This window comes from Nelumbo lutea, chromosome 2 (assembly GCF_056320005.1).
Source record: "Nelumbo lutea isolate HS-2025 chromosome 2, American lotus-T2T, whole genome shotgun sequence".
Taxonomy (NCBI): domain Eukaryota; kingdom Viridiplantae; phylum Streptophyta; class Magnoliopsida; order Proteales; family Nelumbonaceae; genus Nelumbo; species Nelumbo lutea.
This window is the reverse complement of record NC_142685.1, coordinates 32432209-32452572: the sequence shown is the minus strand read 5'-3', so window position 1 is coordinate 32452572 and position 20364 is coordinate 32432209. Positions and strand designations below refer to the sequence as shown.

General features: G+C 40.8%; 1 protein-coding gene across 3 annotated transcripts in view; it reads left to right on the top strand.

Moving 5' to 3' along the window:
* The window catches only part of LOC148869677 (formin-like protein 18), a 123254-nt gene that overhangs the window by 28401 nt on the left and 74489 nt on the right, over positions 1–20364 (top strand). For all 3 annotated transcript variants that reach the window (XR_016106467.1, XR_016106466.1, XM_088967250.1), the window contains exon 12: positions 14485–14579. Coding sequence is in view for 1 of the 3 variants with exons in the window: in XM_088967250.1 (XP_088823376.1) it covers positions 14485–14579 (95 nt within the window). In the remaining 2 variants the exon portion in view is untranslated. The remainder of the gene's footprint in view (positions 1–14484; positions 14580–20364) is intronic.

Here is a 20364-nt window from a genome sequence, read left to right as displayed (position 1 = left end):
TCTACAAGATTCCCATGTACCCTCTTGGTTTTGGGTGGAGGCAGCCAGCACTACTGTGTATCTCATAAATTGTCTTCCATCATCTGCTTTGAATAGCTCTTCTCCTTTTCAATCTCTCTTTCATAAACCCCCAGACCTATCTATGCTCATGGTTTTTGGTTGTGCTTGTTTTGTCCACCTTCCACCTCATGAATGCATAAAGTTAACTACACAAGCAGCTTTGTGTGCCTTTATGCTGTATAGTTCTGAACATAAGTGGTTCCTTTGCTATGATCCTTTGGTTCGTCGTATTAGAATCTCTTGTTATATAGTTTTTTCTTGAAAGTTTCTCCTTTTCTGAACATATTGTAAAATTACCAGCTCCTTCCATTTCCTTGTTGCACAGTTTTGATTCTATAGGTACCTTAGATATTCCATTATCACCTCCACAATAACTTTAGACCTACTTCAGAAAGCAATGACCTTCTTCAGTCTCAATGCCCCCTCTACTCCACCACTAGTTGCTGAACTAATCACTCCAACTGCCTCAGTAAGTGTACCTGATCTTCTCCCTGAACCTACTGCACTCACTTTATGCCGTTCCTCTAGAATTTCTCACCCACTTGACCGTTTCACCAAACCATAGCTCCTTTTCTGTTGTTTTATCTACCACAGACATTCCCAGATCTTACCAGCAGGCTGTAGCAGAACCACACTGGAAAGATGCCATGGATTTTGTGATTCGAGCCCTTCTTGAGAATGACACTTGGGACTTGGTCAAAGCTCTACTTGAGACATCTCTCATAGGAAGTTGATGGGTCTATCCAGTGAAACTAAAATCTGATGGAAGCCTAGATAGATACAAGGCTAGGTTGGTTGCACAAGGCTACAAACAAGAATGTGGTATTGACTATGAGGAGACCTTTGCTCCTGTAGCTAAAATGACCACTGTATGAATTCTGATGGTTGTATCTGTAGCCAAACAGTGGACAATCCATCAGATGGATGTCAAGAATGCTTTTCTTCATGGGGAGTTGAAAGAGGCAATCTATATGAAGCCTCCTCCTAGATATTGTACAAACCCGCAACTTGTTTGTTGTTTGAAGAAGTCACTTTATGGCCTGAAGCAAGCTCCTAAGGCCTGTTTTGAGAAGTTCAGATCTGTCATCACTGATGCTGGCTTTATCCAGAGTTCTTCTGATTATTCTTTATTCATCTTATGGCAGAAGCAGGGAGTAACAATATTACTCCTCTATGTTAATGATTTACTCATTACAGGGGATGATACAGAAGGAATTGCTAGGCTACAACAGTTACTCAGTGAGTCCTTTAAGATGAAGGATTTGGGGCCTCTGGCATATTTCTTGGGACTTGAAGTGAACAAAAACTCGGGACTATCTTGTTAACCAACAAAAGTATGCGGCTGATCTCGTTAAACTGGCAAATCTTAGTGATTCTAAGATCGTGGGCACCCCACTAGAACTGAATTTAAAACTCAGCAAAGATGATGGTTCTCTTCTTGAAGATCCTACCCTTTATTGTCAACTAGTTGGTAGTTTAATCTATCTCACCATGACTCGACTGGATATATCTTATGCAGTTCAGATAGTAAGCCAGTTCGTGTCTTCCCTCTTCCCCAAGACAACCTCATTTATTTGCAGTTCGTCGGATCATTAGATATGTGTGAGGCACCCTGTCACACGGGATATTTTTCTCCTCCTCATCCCCAAGACAACCTCATTATGCGGATGCTGATTGGGCTAGATGCCCTGACACCTAACGAAACATTACTGGCTGGTGTGTATTCTTTGGCAACTCTCTTAACTCGTGGAAGTGCAAGAAATAACCTATTGTGTGCAAATCTTCCACTGAAGCTGAATACAAGGCTTTCTTCCGTGTGTAGTGAGATCATATGGCTTCAGACTTTTATTTGAAATACTTAATGAACCATCATCATATGTTCCTCTCTATGTAGACAATGTCAGTGCAATTAAAATTGCTTCCAGCCTCGTCTTCCATGAGTGCACCAAACACATAGAAGTTGATTGCTACTTCATCCACGATCTCCTTCTTGAGGGTACCATATCTCTTCCTCATGTCTCCTTCGAGCTCCAACTAGAAGACTTGTTGACTAAAGCAATGACTCGGGCTCGACATATATTTCTCATGGACAAATTGATGCTTATTACTAGGCATCAGTTTGAGGGGGAGTGTAGAGATAGTGAGAAGATCTTGCCGCATGGCTATTTTTGTACTTTTAATCTTTTTTGTTGTACAACTATTCTATGTACTCTCTTTTTTTTTGTACACTGTAAAGATATTGGGCCGAATGGGTCCTAGTATCTCCTCTTGTAATATCTTTTCTTTTCTTGTTGGCTAATGGGCCTCTCTTAATGGGCCTGCTATTTCTTTTTGTTTAATCTCTTTATGTTATTGCCTAGTTGGCCGCCCACTTAAGGGCATACTTGTCATTACTTCAACATTAATGCTTAATAAAAAAGGATTAGAGGAGAAAGGGAAGATAATTCGAATCTCCTTCTTCCTTCTCTTTTTGCCATCTTCTCTTATGCTGCTGCTCTTACTTCTCTTCTTCCTTTTTTTTTTCTTCTAATCTTCAAATTTACACCTAATATTTGAGGACTGATTTACATCTTGGCATTATGGCAGGTCTATTTCTTCCTTTTTTTCTTTCTTCTTCCTTTCCCATACACCCTTAGATTAAGAGAGTATATGGAGAGATAGATTCTCTATAGTTCAGAGGCTCTCTGGCCTAGTTGGTAGAGGGTTTGGAGAGTTTAAATCTGGCTGGATATTGCCAAGAAGTGGTGTTGTTCTGTTGCTGCCCAAAACCCTAGCCGATTAGAGATTTTCAAAGGTACAGGTAAAGGTGAAGCTTTGGGTGTGGCGCTCTGTGCTTGGTAGGTGTCTTGTGACTCCTAAAAGAGGGCGGTTCAGGTTTGGAAGAGATTGGGAAGTTCTGGTAGGAGCGGCTGCATCTTCTCTCTTCCTCCCCAGCTGGATGGAGTAAAACCCTAGTTTTCAAGCATTTGGGTTTTGGTTTGACTTCAAGTATGTTTATATAGACAAAATTTCTGGTTCTTTGATTTTTGTTTGATTAATGGAGCCATACGGAAGTGAGTTCAAGCAAGGTGTGTAAACTACAGAAATTTATTTATGGAGACCTACATGAAGAGGTTTATATGTCTTTGCCTCCTGGGATGTATGGGAAGGAAATGCAAGGCAAGGTGTGTAAACTGCAGAAATCTATTTATGGTCTCAAACATCTCCTCGGGCTTGGTTTGAGAGGTTTAGGGCTGCTCTTGTCTCCATTGGCTACACACAAACTTAATCTGATCATACCTTGTTCTTGAAGAGAAATGGCTCTCTGACGAAGTGTCGGTCAATCTCAATATGTTTCGTCCTATCATGTTGCACTGGGTTATTTGCAATGTTGATGGCAGCCTTGTTGTCACAGTACAACCTGAGAGGACACTCGATCTTTATCCCGAGCTCACTAAGAAGGGTCCTAAGTCACAGAAGTTCAGCAACACCATGAGCCATGACTCGATATTCAGCCTCTGCACTTGATCTAGCAACCACATTCTACTTTTTACTCTGCCATGTAACCAGATTCCCTCCAACAAACGTGCAATACCCAGAAGTTGACTTCCTATCTCCAACAGAACCGGCTCAATCTGCATCAGTATACGCTTCAATTTCAATTTTATTGTGTTTTCTGAACATAATTTCTTTTCCTGGGCAAGTCTTCAAGTACCTAAGAATCCTTTCCACTACTTTCATATGAGGGATCTTTGGAGAGTGCATGAACTGGCCGACAACATGTACAACATAAGCAATATCTGGTCGAGTGAAAGATAGATATATCAACTTCCCTACCAGCTTTTGGTATCTCTCTTTATCAAGGTTGTACTATCCTACTGATTCTTGTAGACCATGGTTCTGTTCTATTGGAGTATCTGCTGGCCTACACCCCATCATACCTGTCTCTTCTAGGAGGTCAAGGACAAACTTCCGCTGACATATATAGATGCCCTCTTTTGACCTAGCAACTTCAATCCCAAGGAAGTATCTCAGATGGCCCAAGTCTTTGATCTCAAAATCAGAAGCCAAGAACTCCTTTAATCTTTTTATCTCTTCCAGATCATCCCCAGTAATCACCATATCATCTACATAGACAATGAGTGCTGTAAGTTTTCTATTTTGTTTCCTTATGAACATGGTATGATCTGCCCCACTTTGAGTGTACCCCACTTTCTTCATGGCCCCACAAAGCTTCTCAAACCAAGCTCGAGGAGACTGCTTAAGGCCATATAATGCTTTTCTCAGTTTACACACTTTCCTATCAAAAACATAACTTGGTGGAGGATCCATGAATGCCTCTTCATGTAGATCGCCATTTAGGAAAGCATTCTTCACATCCAGCTAATGTAGCTCCCATGAGAAGTTTGTAGCTAATGACAATAAAACCCGGATTGTGTTGAGCTTCGCTACTGGAGCAAAGGTTTCTTTGTAGTCAATCCCTTCCTTTTGAGTAAACCCCTTTGCCACAAGTCTGGCCTTGTACCTTTCAATGGACCCGTCCTCCCTATGCTTTACAGTGAACACCCACTTGCATCCGACAGTGCTCTTCCCTTTTGGTAGATCCACTAATTCCCAAGTCCTTGCTTTCATTAAGGCTTTCATTTCTTCATTCATAGCCTCTTTCCATCTTGGGTCAGACACTGCCTCTGAGTACCTAGTAGGGACATGCACGGAGGAGAGAGTAGACACAAAGGAATAATAATGAGGAGATAAACTTGAGTAAGAAACAAATTCAGCAATGGGGTGTCGGATAGTACAAGAACGGGTAGACTTACGAAGAGCAATAGGGAGATCCAAATCAGAAGTATGTGTGATAAGATTACTTGGAGTTGCTGAGACAGGTTGATCCGAGTCCAATTGGTTGCTGACATGAGTTAGAGGGCCCTTTTTCCTTCTGTTGTAGGTGATTCTTATATCTTTTTGTTGCCTACTGGAGTCCTTAGTAACATCTACAACATCAAGAGTGGTAACATGCACAATGGAAGCCTCACTAGGTTCACCTGGGATGCTACAACTAGGAGGATCAGGAGGAGAAGATGGAAGGTCCGAGGTAGAAAGAGGCACAAAAAGGAGGGGGAAGAAGAATCCTCTTCCATCCCACTAGTCTTCCCCTGAAAAGGATTTTGGGAAGAATGAAAATAGGTTTGAGACTCAAAAAATACCACATCTTTTGTGACATATTTCTTCTTGGTGACAGGATCATAACACTTGTAATCCTTCTGTGTAGGAGAGTACCTTAGAAAGATTTCTTTTGTAGCCCTAGGACCCAACTTGGTCTTCTTTGGACCATTTACGTGTATAAAACATACACAACCAAAGACTCTAGGTGGAAGAGGAAAGTCTGGAAGATTAGGACAAAGGACAGAGAAAGGAGTTTTCATACCCAACACCTTGGATGGCATCCGATTTATTAGATATGTTGCAGTAAGGACTGTTTGGGACTAGTAGTGCTTGGGAACCTTGTGCTGAAATAGTAAGGCTTGAGCGGTCTCCAATAGGTGTCTATTCTTGCGCTCAGCAACCCCATTCTGTTGAGGGGTACTAGCACAAGATGACTGATGTAGCATGCCAGCATCCTCCATGAACAGGTTCAAGGATCTTTCAAAATATTCAGCAGCATTGTCTGACCGGAATTGCTTAATCTTCTTGTCAAATTGTGTTTCAATCATTTTACAAAATTCCATGGTTATCCATGGCACTTCATCACGTCCTTTTAACAAGTAGATCCATGTGCATCGTGAGTAGTGATCAATAAAACTGATGAAGTAACGAAAACCATCAACAGAAACAAGAGGTGAAGGGCCCCAAACATCAGAATGAACCAAATCAAAAGGAGCTTGAATTTCATTACTAGAAACTGGATAAACAGTTCTACATTGTTTTGACAACTGACACACTTCACAAACTAAACTTTGACTTGAAATACCCTTGAATAATTCAGGAAACAACCCTTCCAATGATGAAAAAGGTAAATGACCTAGCCTAGCATGCCACAAATGTAACCTAGCTATTGACTTCACATTATTCTGACTACTAGCAGCAGATGTTTGTAAGGCCGAACTAATGTCTACATCCATATAGTAGAGACCTCCATACTCATGACCGCTCCCAATCGTTCTTTTCGTCAATTTGTCCTGAAAGACACAATGAGTAGGAAAAAAGGTTATGCTACAGTTCAAATTCTTGGTAAGCTTTGAAACAGATAAGAGATTGGAAGTAAGATTGGGAACATGCAGAACAGATTTAAGAGAGAGGTCCTTGCTTAGGTCAACCACCCCTTTCCCAGAGATGGTGGAGAGAGAACCGTCAGCAACTCTCATCTTATCTTGACCAGACAATAAGTGATAGGAAGAAAATAAAGAGGACATATGTGTCATGTGGTCAGTTGCACCGGAATCAATAATCCAAGAAGTAGAGTCAATAGAACTAGTTGCACTAAAAGCAGAGACAATACCTGATCTGGCAAGGGAGGTGGAAGCAAGAGAATTAGTCCTTAGACAGGTTAAAGCCTGGCTGAGGACCTCTACCTCATCAGTAGTGAAACCCAAGAACCCGGATACAGAGGAATTAGCATTCTGTCCCATGGGAGAAGAAGCAACTGTTGATGTGTTCTTTGTGCTATCACCACTGTGACTAGTAACAAGGTTCCCACTTGCTGCTTGTCCCTTCTGGTGCTTCTTGTCTTTCCTCAAGGTAGCTGGTTTCAGATGAGGATAAAGAACCCAACACATCTCTTTTACATGCCTTTCACCTCCACAATGAGTGTACTTAAGATGCCTCTTGTCTGAATACTTGTTCCCCTTTTGATTTGAAGAAATTAGGGATGAATGTTCAACAGGCTGTTCAGCTAGATGTATTTGAGTGTCAACTTGCATCTCTTTCCTCCTAACCTCTTCATTCCTTATTAGATAATAAACATGATGTAAATTTGGCATTTCATCCCTTCCCAAAATTTGAGACCTTATGCTCTCATACATTGGGTCTAAACCAGCCAAGAACTTAAAGGCTCTACCCTCTTCAATTTGTTTATCATGCCTCTCCTTTTCTTTGGCATTCTCTCAATCAAGAATAAGGTGGTGATCAAGCTCTTCCCACAATCCTTCTAGGGTTGCAAAATACGTTGCAACTGTCATATCTCCTTGTCTCAAGGCAGCAATGTCTTGGTTTAGCCTATAAATTCTGGCATTGTTCTTTCTCTGTCCATAAGTTTTAGACACTTTCTCCCAAATCTTAGCAGCAGTGGAAAAGTGTTGAACAGTCCTAGCTACTCTTGGAGTCATTGAAGCAAGCAAACATGACATAACAGTAGCATTCTCATTACGCCAAACTGCGTACTCCACACTACCCACTTTGGGTTCTTTCTTCTGCCCATCTAAATAACTCGTGAGTTCTCGGGAAGTAATGAAGAGCATGGCAGAAACAAACCATTCTCTGAAATTGTATTCATTCAACAACACAGGTGATCTGCAAGCTGTGCAGATTTGGATTCTCCAGATTAGGAGACCTCCCACCAGATCTATTATCCCTAGAAGACACTTCCCCCCGATATTGAAGACATCTCCTCCCTCTTACAATGATCACGATTGCAAACTCAGTACAAAGAATACTGTTTCAGACTTACCGAGGTTGTTACAGTCCTGAGAACTCATAACAAATCTGAAACCAAGAGCAACCCACCACTGCACTGTGCTGACTTCTGCTGTCCTAGACTGTAATCACCCCTACGACCTGTACTAGGACTGCCGAAATCAGTCCTTCCACCTAGATCTGTTCCACACAGATCTCTCTTAGCAGCCGAATGGCTACTACCTGTTGCAAGGAGTCTAGTAGGGCATCAGCTTCTGGGACAAACTCCCCTTGGGCCCTGCAACCAAGGGAAACCCTAGATACAGATCTTGCTGTGTTCTACGGTCAACCCTAGGGTTTCTTCATAGCGACCAAGATAGAGAAGAAAAAAGAAGGAATAGATAAGAGTAGAAAAGGTGGCGGCGGCTGTAACCAGAAGATGGATTAATGCTATGATACCATGTTTGCTGGAACACAGCAGCCGAAGAAGAAGAAGAGAAGAAGAAGAGGAGAAAGTTTGAGAATGGCGGCTCAAAACCTTTCCGCCGACCCTACTATCTTATATATATGTTTATCACATAGTGTTACATGAATGGACTAGAATGCCCCTGATTAGTGATGGGACACCTAGACAAATAAAACATTAAACAAGTTTAGACCCAATAACTAAGGCCCAATAACTAATGACTTAAGACCCAACAATGACTAACATATACATTAAATCAGCCGAACCAACACTAAACTTTCGACTTGACTCTGACATGATAAAGTTGATACACTCCAGTAGTATTGTCTTGTCCAGAGTCCAGCTTCTTGGCATGGTCTCAAATCTCCTTAGCTGTATCTAAGAACATAAAATCCACACTAATCTTGGGTTCCATACTATTCCAAAACCAGGTTATAATCTATGCATCTTGTTCCCAATCACTATATTCTTAAGAATCAATGGAAGGTTTTCATCTCTTACATGTTTCACCTTCTTCTTAGCCCTAAGAAAAACTTTACAGATTTTGCCCAAGGCACATAATTCTCACCATTCAATTTGATATAAGTCATCTGAACATTCAGGTAATCAAGGGGAACCATAACACTAGACTGGTGTTCACTACCATCTACCATATCTGATTTTTTTTTTCCTTTTCTTTTTTTTTTTTTTTTCACTCCCTTGTATGTCACATGCCTAATTCACTTCTCACCACATTGTACATTAGTAACAGTTACTGTTATCCTCCACTTTCAATATTACAATACCGCCCCCCCACACACCTAGCGCTAGATCTGCAACCAATCAGTCATTCAAATCACACCATAACACTCATACTGCACAATACAAAACAGACCTGTACTCGACTGAACACTGCACCACCTGAAACTGCTCTCTTCGTACCATGGATTAGAGAGCTTTCTACAAACCACCACAAACAATCACCGCACCACAAACTATAGGCATGAAAACCTCCTAAGGAAAAAAAAATGATCACTCCTTTGCAGCCTTTTTCCTAATCTCCAAGGGATTGTTGAGAAATCTGCAAAGCCATATAAAAAAATGGCGATGAAGAATTCTGGGCAGATTCGAACTTGTTACAGCAGCTCTGATACCATGATAAAGTTCAGATCTGCACTAGTATTCAATTAAGAACAGCAGTAGAAAGAGACTAAAGGAGAGAGAAGAGAGAAGAAGAGAAGAGAGGAGAAGAAAAGACTGGTTCGAACAAGAGAGAAAATCAGCCTCTCTAGTCGGCTAGGTTTATATTTATAGTTTTCTATAATGAAAAAGAATGACTGTTATGCCCCTACTTAAGTATAGGACACATCACTCAACTTAAACATTACACTTCACACCAAATATAAATAAAAGACCAAACTGCCCCTATGCAGTTGACACTAACAGTAGGTAAATGGTAAGGCCCCTACACATCAGAATGCACAATATTAAAAGGAAACTAAGATATTTTATTACTCAACGAATAAGAGGTTCTACAGTGCTTTGAAAGGTGACATGATTCATAGTATAGACTGCACAAAGAAGGAAAAAGAGGAGGGGAGCCTGTTGAAAGAGTGTTATGTTAGGTGTGCTTGGCTGGTAGGGTATTTGGGTAATTATGTGGTTAAAATAAGGACACTCCAGTCCACTATTCCTTTATTATAATTAAGGGCATACTTGTAATTTTGTCATTTTACTTAATGTTAATATAAAGGATGGGCCGACTGCTATGAGAGGATTAAGTCATTCTAATCCTTCTTAGAAAACCGTACGATGGTTTTCTCCTTTCTCTCTTCTCTTCTCTTTTCTCCCTTCTTTCTCTTTGCTTTTATCTTTCCGCAATGCTAGTGTTTGTCTCTATAATACCATATTTTCACATGGTATCAGAGCAGAAGTGAAGTAAGTTTGGTAGGGTTCACTGTATAGGTGATCGGACCAGATTTAGTGAGCAGCCTTCGTGACTAGTGATGGTTTCGACCATCAGAACTTCTGTGACAGGTTAAGAGTGAAGTGTGTAACCCTCTAGTGGATCGGATCCAAGAGGGAATCCTGTGACTGATATGTTTCTGGAGTAGTGACCGTTGTTGTGATGATTTAGAGAAGTGATTGATGCTGTGAAAGATTTAACAGTGGTGCGATAGGTGATTTTGTGAGCTATGAAAGGTTTCAAGTTGGTATAATACAATGGTGATTGAAGGGATGGGATATCCATCACATGGATGCCCAAGTCTTGCGGAATGGATTGGGCGAATTTCAAAAAATTTCTCCCAACTTTGCAAGGAATCGAATTCCCTATTTTAGAAAAACATATTTTTCAAGGATCAATCTTGAACCATGAACCAAGCTAGATCTGAACCAAAAGGAGTAGGAGGGAGGATGTACATGATATGGAGAATTAGTATCTCCTAGTGGAGGTGTTCACGCCCAAGGAAGGATCCAAAGACTGCTCCCACTGAAGATGGCGCAGTGCAGGATGGAGCAGAATCAGCAATGTTCTTCAAAAAGAACTTGACCCTTCGCAAGAATCAACTGGATGGCTTGTGAGTACAGCTCCAATCAATCTTTTCCCAAAAGATTGGTATCAAGATCAGATCTTGACTTCTCCCAAGAACTGGAGATCGAACTGAAGGTAATGGCGGCGGCAAGAGAGATTTTGCAGAGGTTGCAGAAATCTCTCTTCTGTGATTTCAGCTCTGAAGACAAGAGTCTTAGGTTGCCTCTCTAAAGGCTGTCGCCCCCTCCTCCTTTTATAGATTTAAAGGGATCAGCTCTTAATCCTATTAGGAGTTGCTGATCCAAATTATATTTGGATTAGAAGTCCCTTTAAGTGATAAGGGAGAACCCTTATCTTTCTAAGTGGATAGGGTCTAGGCCCAATCCTATCAGCTGATCCCTCTCAGAATTTGCCCCCTTTAATTGACTGATCGAATCAACCCAGTTTGAAATGGGCTTAAGGCCCATTTAAGGTTATGTACTCACTTAGCCTTCCAAATTGCTGCCCAGTTGGGCTTCCTTGTATGGCGTGGGACCCTAACATTGATCTACACATCAACCACATGGGTTCAGCCCAGCCTTTGTTACAAGGCCTGGCCGAATACACTGTTTATGGACAGTGCACCCCCTGAAACCCATCTTATGGGCTCTATGGGCCCAACACTTACCCTAAGTGGTCCCTGGGCCAAGCCACCTTATAACACCCATGGACTGTGGGCAGATGCAAGATTAGCCCATTAGGTATTATCCTCAATGGTCTTACACTTAACCTCTCAGCCCATAATGATCAAACACTGCCCGACAAGGGAGGACCTCTCCCTCGACTGCAAGGAACAGTGTTGCACTCTCTGCTTACATGGATCTCGGGAATTAAAACCTTTTGTAAATCATTTCGAAACCATAACATATATATATACTTTATAAATATATTTTGCAAAACAAAATCTCAACAATTGAAATCGGCTGCCGGCAATCTTGGTTTCCATCAGAGAGAGTGCATCCCCGATCATTACCTTTGTTCGACAAAGGGGCTAATCCTGTCACTATGATCACCCACTCAGATGAATTCTCGGACTGTCCCAACATACCCAGGTTTTGACCCCCGCTAAAGATCTCACTGATGGGAACATCAAAGACAGCCCAATCCGACACCTAGTGTAGTATCATAATCGAGTCTAGGGGTCCGGTGTAACTTTCCAGTTTTGCCCATCTATCTCCAAGGTCCAAGGCAATACTGGAAATGTGGTCCGGTTCAAAGGTTTTATTAATCCTACACCGCATGTGCTTCGGGTCTCACCCTAGTGGCTGAGACAAGCCACCCCAACAGTTGGCAGCACACCAGTGCCAGCCATGGCAGGATAAATCTCCCCAGACTTACCCAATGGCTGTGAACATTCTAAACTAACACAAGTCTCATTAAGTGTCCAGTTTAAGGGTATTACATAGAAACACACCACAGGAACATGAATCAAATGTGTACTTTATTCATTTACAATAAATTCATAATGTACATATTTTTGATTGAAGCTAAGGGCATACAACTGTCTAACAGTGATTTCATTTTTTCTTAGAAAGGTGAGTTAGAATGGAGGTAAAATTGAGTGTATTGGCCCCCACAACCTTTATATTAACTACTATCAAGTTGAGTGGAAGTGCGAACTATGCTGTTTGGGCAAAACCTGTAGAAGTGTCTCTCATGGCAGTTGGGAATTTGAAGTATCTCATTGACAATAAACCCAGGACTGATAACTCCAAATACTCAGCTGATTATCTTATTGACAATAATCAGCTGCACTCTTATCTTCCTTTACACCTCAAAACAGATTTGGGAACAAGTGAAGAGAATGTATTCAGGGAGCAACAATATCACTTGAATATATCAATTATTTCAGTCATCTTTTTGTCTACAATAGGGAGATAAATCTCTTGAGGATTACTATTCTGATATGGTGACTCTTTGTGAGGAACTGAATATATATCAACCTGTTATCAATGATGTTTTAGTGATGGAGAAGCGGAGAAAAGAACTATATGTAATGAAATTCCTTTTAGGAATCAAACCTGAGTATGAATCAATGAGAGCTTAGGTTATGGGCAACCTAGAGTTACCTGATTTGGAGGATGTATTTTCTAGGTTTCAGAGGGCTAAGCTATCTGAATCCATCCCACTATTCGATCGAGCAGCACTAGTTGTATACGGAAATGGTGGATGAGGCTGTGGTACTTATGGAGGTGGATGTGGCAGCTGTGGTCGTGGTCCTCCAGGATTTCCAGGTGGTAGAGGTGATAGTGGTAGTAGGGGTGGCTGTGGAAGAGGCAGAAATGGTAATGATCTGCACACACTATAGGTTAGAAATACTATAGTTTTCAAGGCACCAAGGCAAGGCTAGGCGACAAGGTGGAAATTTCTAAAGTGCACCTATGAGATGTATTCTACAACTAAAATCCAACTAGAAAGTTCGGTTTGAAGTTTCTGTTAAGGTTAAAGTAAAAAATATGAATCCAATTCATATTAAATTTCAGGCTAGGTTAAGATTGAGACGTTGTTCAATCTGACCCTATAATATATAAGTAAATAAGTCATTCTAATTCAAGTCTAACTTCAAAAATCCAATTCAAACAAATTGGATTGAATAGCAAAAAAATAATGGATTTTGTTATAGTTAAAATTAGGATTTCAAGAAATCAAATTGGGTCATGATTGAGATAAATCAGTATTAATGTGACCCCCACCCAATAACTTGGCTCCGCCCCTGATCCTAGGCATATCTCAATACGTCTCTTAAAATTGCTTTTCCAATACATTTAGTGTTTCCAGTACTTTGAACCTTGCTTGCAGTTTGATGTTGCATATTAATGTACTTAAGAGGTTTTGGGCTGATGCTGAGTTGACCACTGCGTTTCTCATCAACCGTATGCGTAGTCGTGTTCTCAAGTTTAAGGCCCCATAGCTCTTATTTCCCCCTTGTTTTCTATCCCGGTTCGTACTTTTGGGTGTTGGTATTTTGTCCAGGAATTGTCTCTGTCTTGTGGTAAGCTTGACCCATGTTTCTATTCCTTGTACTTTTCTGGGATATGTCACCACTCAAAAGGGATATAAGTGTCATGAGCCCTCCTCTCGTCATACATTCATCTCCATGGTTGTGACTTTCACAAGGCATCAATCATTCTTTCCTGTTTCTCCTTACGGGGAGAATAGTACTTTGGCCGAATAGAGAAGAGAACAAGAATAATCTTAGAGGTGTCCAGAATAATAAATCCCCACCTCAAAGAGTCTCTTATACACTAATAGATATTACAATTACAAGAATGCCCATATAGGGATGGAAGAGAAAAAAGGAATAAAGAATACACGTAATGTAATGTACAACAGGCACTATACTAATAAGATACATCAAGTCACAATATCTCCACAATTTGTAGAACTAGGTTGGTCAAGTGCTAGATCTGGATTGCTAATATGTTATGTCTGATGTAGATTATAATTAATCCTTGACATTTTGCATTGTGTACTTGTTCATTATGGTTTTTCTTGTCATCTCACTGGTTGTTAGAATATTAATTCAGTAACATGTATACCATAAATAAATTACTGCTTGCTGTCAATTTCCCATTGTGTGATTTTCATGGGCTTTGGAAACAGGGAGCTGTTCTATCTCTGAGTGATTAGTGTTGATCCTAACTGTTATATTGCTTTCTTCATGTCGTGTTGTCATTCTTGCATGATCCCATTGTCTGACCTGATGTGTTTCTTTGTCCACTCTGTGTAGACAACTATTTCCTTTCTGTTTGGTGCTTGAAATCTTATTTGGCATGCTTGTCTGTCAGTCTGCCTGCTAAGTTCACAATCCCATGTGTAGGTTCGGCTATTGGTTTTAGATTGGATAGCCTCCTTAAACTCTCTGATACACGTGCGCGGAACAACAAGATGACTCTCATGCATTATCTTTGTAAGGTATGATATTTGTTTGTCTGTGCTTATTATTCTTGTCTGTTTGCCTTAAAATTTAGTCAACTTTACTAATTTTATGTTTCAGTATGGATATCGTATCCAGTGTTTTAGAAAAAAACTGGGAAACTAAACCATTTTTGGCAAGGGCTGTACTTGTTTGGACACTATAGGACTTGACAAGGGTTGTGCTTATTTGGACAATATGGGAAGAAAGGAACAGTAGGATGTTCACGGACAAGGAAAAGAATAAGGAGGCAATTATTTAATGTGTAACTGCTAGGGCAGGTCACTGGGTAAGTCTTTGGATAGCTTTTCATCCTATTCAATGGATGACGTTGTCAGAAATTGGAAGTAGTAGGTACATCATGAAGAAAGGAGAAGTAACATGGGGGAATCTAAGACCATAAGGAGTGGGAGGTTTCTTTAGAAATGAGGAAGTATATGTTTTGTTTCTTTGTATCCAGGACTGGTTGTAGAAGAGTCGTTAAGGGCTGAGATCAGGGTTGTAATGGAAGGGGTGCAAAGGGCGAAGGAAATGACAATTAAGAAGTTGGTAATTGAAGGTGACTCAAAACTGGAGGGTGGTTGCTAAGCAAAAAAGGCAGCTTTGTGGTCATATAGAATTGAGATAAGAAAATTCAGGTGGCTAACTCGAGATTTAGAAGTAAAAATCATTTGGGTACAATGGGAAGCTAATAGTATGACAGGCATCCTAGCAAAATAGGGGGTGGGGAATGATCACATGATTTGGGAACATTTGTAAATAAGAAAGGTTATATCGTGGACTAACACCAGGGGTAATGCTCCTTAAGGGAGATTGAAAGTCTAGCAAGGGAACTTGGTGCTTCTTTCACTTGGATGAGGAGGACTGCAAATGGAATGGCTGATTCATTAGCCAAACAGGGAGTTTATAGGCAGAAGCATTTCTAAGATTTATTGCAATACTATGTGGTGCATTGTTTGTTTTATGTTTTACTGTAATTCTGTAATTTGTTTCTCTTAATTGAATAAAATTCTTATTTGCTGATCAAAACCAAAAAAAGGAAGGGGAGAGTCAATAGAAATTATCTTTCAAAAAGGGGTCTTGTATATACATGTACATTACACCATCAGCATCCAAGCTTTATCCCAACTATATTGGGCCAACTACATTAAACATGTATCACCATTCCAATCCTATTTAATGCCATATCCATTGTTAAATTATTGGCACTTAAATCATTTCTTACTACTTCTACGAATGTCTTTTTTGGTCTACCCATAGCCCTTCTAGCCCCTGCAGCTTGTAACATATTACTTCTTATAGGTACCCTTGATGGTCTTCTATGCATGTGACAAAACCATTTTAGTCTACTTTTCTCTCATTTTATCATCTGTTTGACCTACTCCTAAGGTCTTATGAGTGACTCCATTTCTAATATTATCCTTTCTAGTTGTCCAACCTGTCCATCTCAGCATACTCTTTAAGTCTTTTTTGCCACTAATTTCTAATTATTGAACCAAGGTACCAAAAAAAGGTCACATTGGGTTATCTCTTGGTTTCTAATCCTGAGAATACCCTTATTTGCACTCCTATTATTATTAAATTTACACATCATACAATCCACCAGCTTCATGCCCCCCACCAATATTCTTCCCCGTCCTGAGATCCTGAAAAACACAAGAGGAAGGGAAAAAAGTAACAGAGCAGTTAAGAGTCTTGGTTAATTTACTAACAGACATAAGATTGAATGGAAACTTAGGGACATATAGAACAGATGACAAAGAAAGAGAAGCCATGTCAACATTGCCAACACCACAGATGGGAGAGGAGGAACCATTGGCAAGGGTAACAGTTTGAGATGTGGAAGTTTCAGAGAGAGAAGAGAACACACCTAGAGTCCCGGTCATGTGATCAGAGGCTCCAGAGTCAATAATCCAAGGAGAGGTTTTAGATGACAGGCAAGCTATACCTGAGTGGGCAAGAGTAGCAGTAGTGTGTTGTGAAGTGGACTAAAGGAACTGCTCATACTCATCACGCGGTACACTCACCATCTCCCTTTCGGAAACAAATGTAGATGTGGAAGGAGTTAGGTCTGCCTGTTGATTATCATTGACATCAACCCCACCAGCAACAGCATGATTGACCCATTTAGAGGGAGGGCGGCCATGGAGATCATAACAGAAATTTACCGAATGTCCTTCCCTGCCACAGTGGGTACACTTCCTTGTAGAGCTGCCTTTTTCTTTTCCACGGCCTCCCCCTGAGTCACGACCACCACCATGGCCAAATATGGAACCACCACGACCTCCTCGGGAGGCATGTCCTCCCCCTTTCGTACCACATCCACCTCCTCTGGCTGTCACAAAAGTTGATCTATCAGACTGTGTGGGATTCTCTGTCTGTCCCAAAGAAATCCTGCGAAGCCGAGCAAACACTTCCTCAAGTGTAGGAAGGGTAGAGCTCCCCAATATTTGGGCCCTAACTGGTTCATACTCTGATTTCAACCCCACTAAGAACCTTGTGACATCTAGTTGTTCCCTCTGTTGTTGCTGAACCTTAACATCTGGAATGAGAGGATGGTAGACGTTGAGTTTATTTCTGAGGTTTTTCATACTGGCATAGTACTCTTCTAGGGTTTTATTTCCTTGTTGCAGACCAAAGTACTCCTGATAGAGCTGATATACCCTTGTAGTATTATCTTGCCCAGAATACAGCTTCTTGGCATGTTCCCATATGTCCTTAGCTGTATCTAAGAACATGAAGTTGGCACTTATTTTGGGTTCCATACTGTTCCATAGCCATGTCATGATTTGAGCATCCTCCTGTTCCCAATCATCAAACCCTGGAGAGTCAGCCAGTGGTTTATCTTCTTTCACATGCTTCACTTTTCTCTTTGCCTTGAGAAAAACTTCCACCGACTTGGCCCATGGAACATAGTTCTCACCATTCAGTTTAATTGAGGTCATCTGTACACCTAGATAGTCAGAGGAAACCACCACACTAGGTTTCTGATCACTACAGCCATCTCCCATTTTTGCCATGATATTCTTTCAATGCTGCCTCTAATCTGATTTCCCATTCACCAACTAAGTGCTGCTGTCAAGAGTTTGATGTTTCAGAACCTACAGCAGTCCCTAAACACAATGATAGATACACACGCCTTTGTTCTTATCCACACCACTACTGATTTCACAAAAAAACACAGACTACACCGACATTAATTCAGCACTTACTAACCACATGCAAGCTCTCTTACAACTACTCAACAGAGTTTGTGCTTTACAAGCACCACCACACAGCCATAGCTGTCACACACAATACAGACCTGCTTTAACGCTTTTAAGAGGGCACCACAAGACCAACAAGAACTCAACTAGTACCATTGCCTTACACCTTGCACCATTCGGCCACCTACAGTAGCCCCTACACCATTCGGCCACCAGCAACAGCCCTTACACCATTTGGTCACTGTAAACACAGCCTGTTCTTGGAATTTTTCCAAGAACCAGGGCAACAACCAACCTAGTTCTCTAGGTTCTGATCAGTCCTCTCAAGTTCTTGAAGATTTTCAACCCAGAAATACCAGCAGCATAACCAACCTTCGTTTGAGAGCTTCAGCCAACCATTCACTGCTGAAGTTGTTTTCTTAGGAAAGGAGGTTCTGCGCACCAGAAAAAAAAAAGAAGAGCTGAGATGTTTCAGGCCTGGGACGAACCACTTTTCTCCATTGACATCCCAGAGAAGAAAAGGAGAGAACTGAAGCACGAACAGAAGTTGTCACGAACTGAAACAGGTCACGAACCTTGCTCTGATACCATGTTTCTACTGTTGCTACAGTAGTCCGAACCAGTAAGGAGAAGAAGAAAGAGAAGGAGAAGAAGAAGAAGAGGAGAAGAAGAAGAAGATGAAAGAACTGTTGAACCTGATAGCTAAACCCTATCAGTTGACCTCTTAATAGTGATTAGGCTCTAATTAAATGTACAAGGACTAAACTGCCCCTACTTAAGTATGGGACAGAGAACCTCTAATAAGACTGCCACATAAGCTCATAACTTAAACCAAGGTGAGTTGACTAATCTACCCTTATTCGGCCAACTCTAACAGGGATGAACCCTACATATGAGTCTATCCAGGTTTAGATATTGGGCAGTAAAGATCTCCCATCAATGCAAGAAGTGCATGCCCTAGTATAGCCAAAAGAGAATGGACAAAATGTGATGAATAATTCTGAGGGGGAGTAGATTGCCTTAGTAGCAAAAGGGAGTGTAGATACAAGAGCTGGTAATTCCTTTAAGAAGAGTGACTTCTAGAAGAAAGTTGACGGATAAGCTATGGTGCACTCATTGTCAGAAGTCTAGACACACTCGAGATACATGTTTGGAACTCCATGGGAATCCAAAGTGGGCCTAGGAGATACGCCAAGACCGCCCTTCCGTGATTGATCCTAGGGAAGATATCATTAGTTCTTTCTGTGACCATTTGGAACTGTATGGAAGGGCAATCCACTAGATGGATTCTTCTCATCCTCCTTCGACTTCCTTTGCATCTACATCAGGTAATGGTAATTTTGCCACAACTTTCCATGTGGCCTCTCATCCCTCAGACTCCCCTTGGATAATAAATTTTGGAGCCTTGAACCATATGACTAGTAAGCCAAATTGTTTTGAATCTTTTCATCTTTTATCTGGCAAGGACAAGGTGAAACTAGTTGATAGCTCTTTCTCTACCATAGTTGGTCAAGGAACCATCTCCCTTCCTCTTGGACTTACCCTTTCTAATGTGCTACATGTTCCAAAATTACCTGTAAATTTGTTCTCTATTAGTAGTATAACAAATTCTATAGAGAACACTGATGTGGACCCCACTGATGTGGTACCCACTGCGTTCGTATGGCAGTAATATCTCAGTTAGTTATGACAGTGTTAGTTGGTAGTTATTTCGGTTTTTATTATTAGATTTCTTTTATTCTTTTTGCCATGCAAGCAATAAAAGCAATTCAGCGCTTTTACAGTTAGTCAAACATTTATATAAATCACAAGAGTGGGTCGGCAGAAGTCAAGACCCTCTCTCTCTCTCTCTTTTCTGAATTCCTCTTCGTGTACTTCTTCTCTTCTTCTCTTCTTCAAATTTGTATTTATTTCTTTTTAAATTCAAGACAGATTGTAGTCTTGATCGATTACTTGGTATTAGAGCCGACCTAGGAGTACTTATGCTTGTCTAATTAGGCCGACTACATGTGAACTTCCTAGGTTTGGAGGTTTTTCAACAGAGAAGGTGGATCGGCTGATTCTTGGAGGTTACTGGTAGTGTACAACTGCTACTAAGGAGATTGTAGAAGCCTGGGAATGTTCCAGTGATCATGAAGAATCAAAAGAAGTTTTGGATCCTCAAGATTAGGGTTTTGCATCAGCTAGAAGGTGGCGACCAGAACTTTTTCATAAAGTAAGCCTTTTTTCTTGAGATTGACTTTAGAAAAGATCATCTTGGTTTGTTCTGAGAGGTGCAGATAGAAAATCTTTGCTTTTTCACCTGTGTTTTTAGGGTTTTGAGAGAAAACTCTAAAATTCAGAACTATTATTGGTTTCAGATCAGAATTTGGACTTGTTTCATTCAGAACTGTGTTTTTTGTTCTCCGAAAGACCTAGGCCGGCTGTTATCAGTTGTTTGGGTGCTGTTTCTCTTATTACAGTAGTTAAAAGAAGGTTTTTTATTAATTCTTAATCAGGAATGGAGTTCAAGAATCAAGGGGAAGGTGTTTTTGGGACTAGTAGTTCTAGTAACATGTTTGAGAATACCTTTCAGATT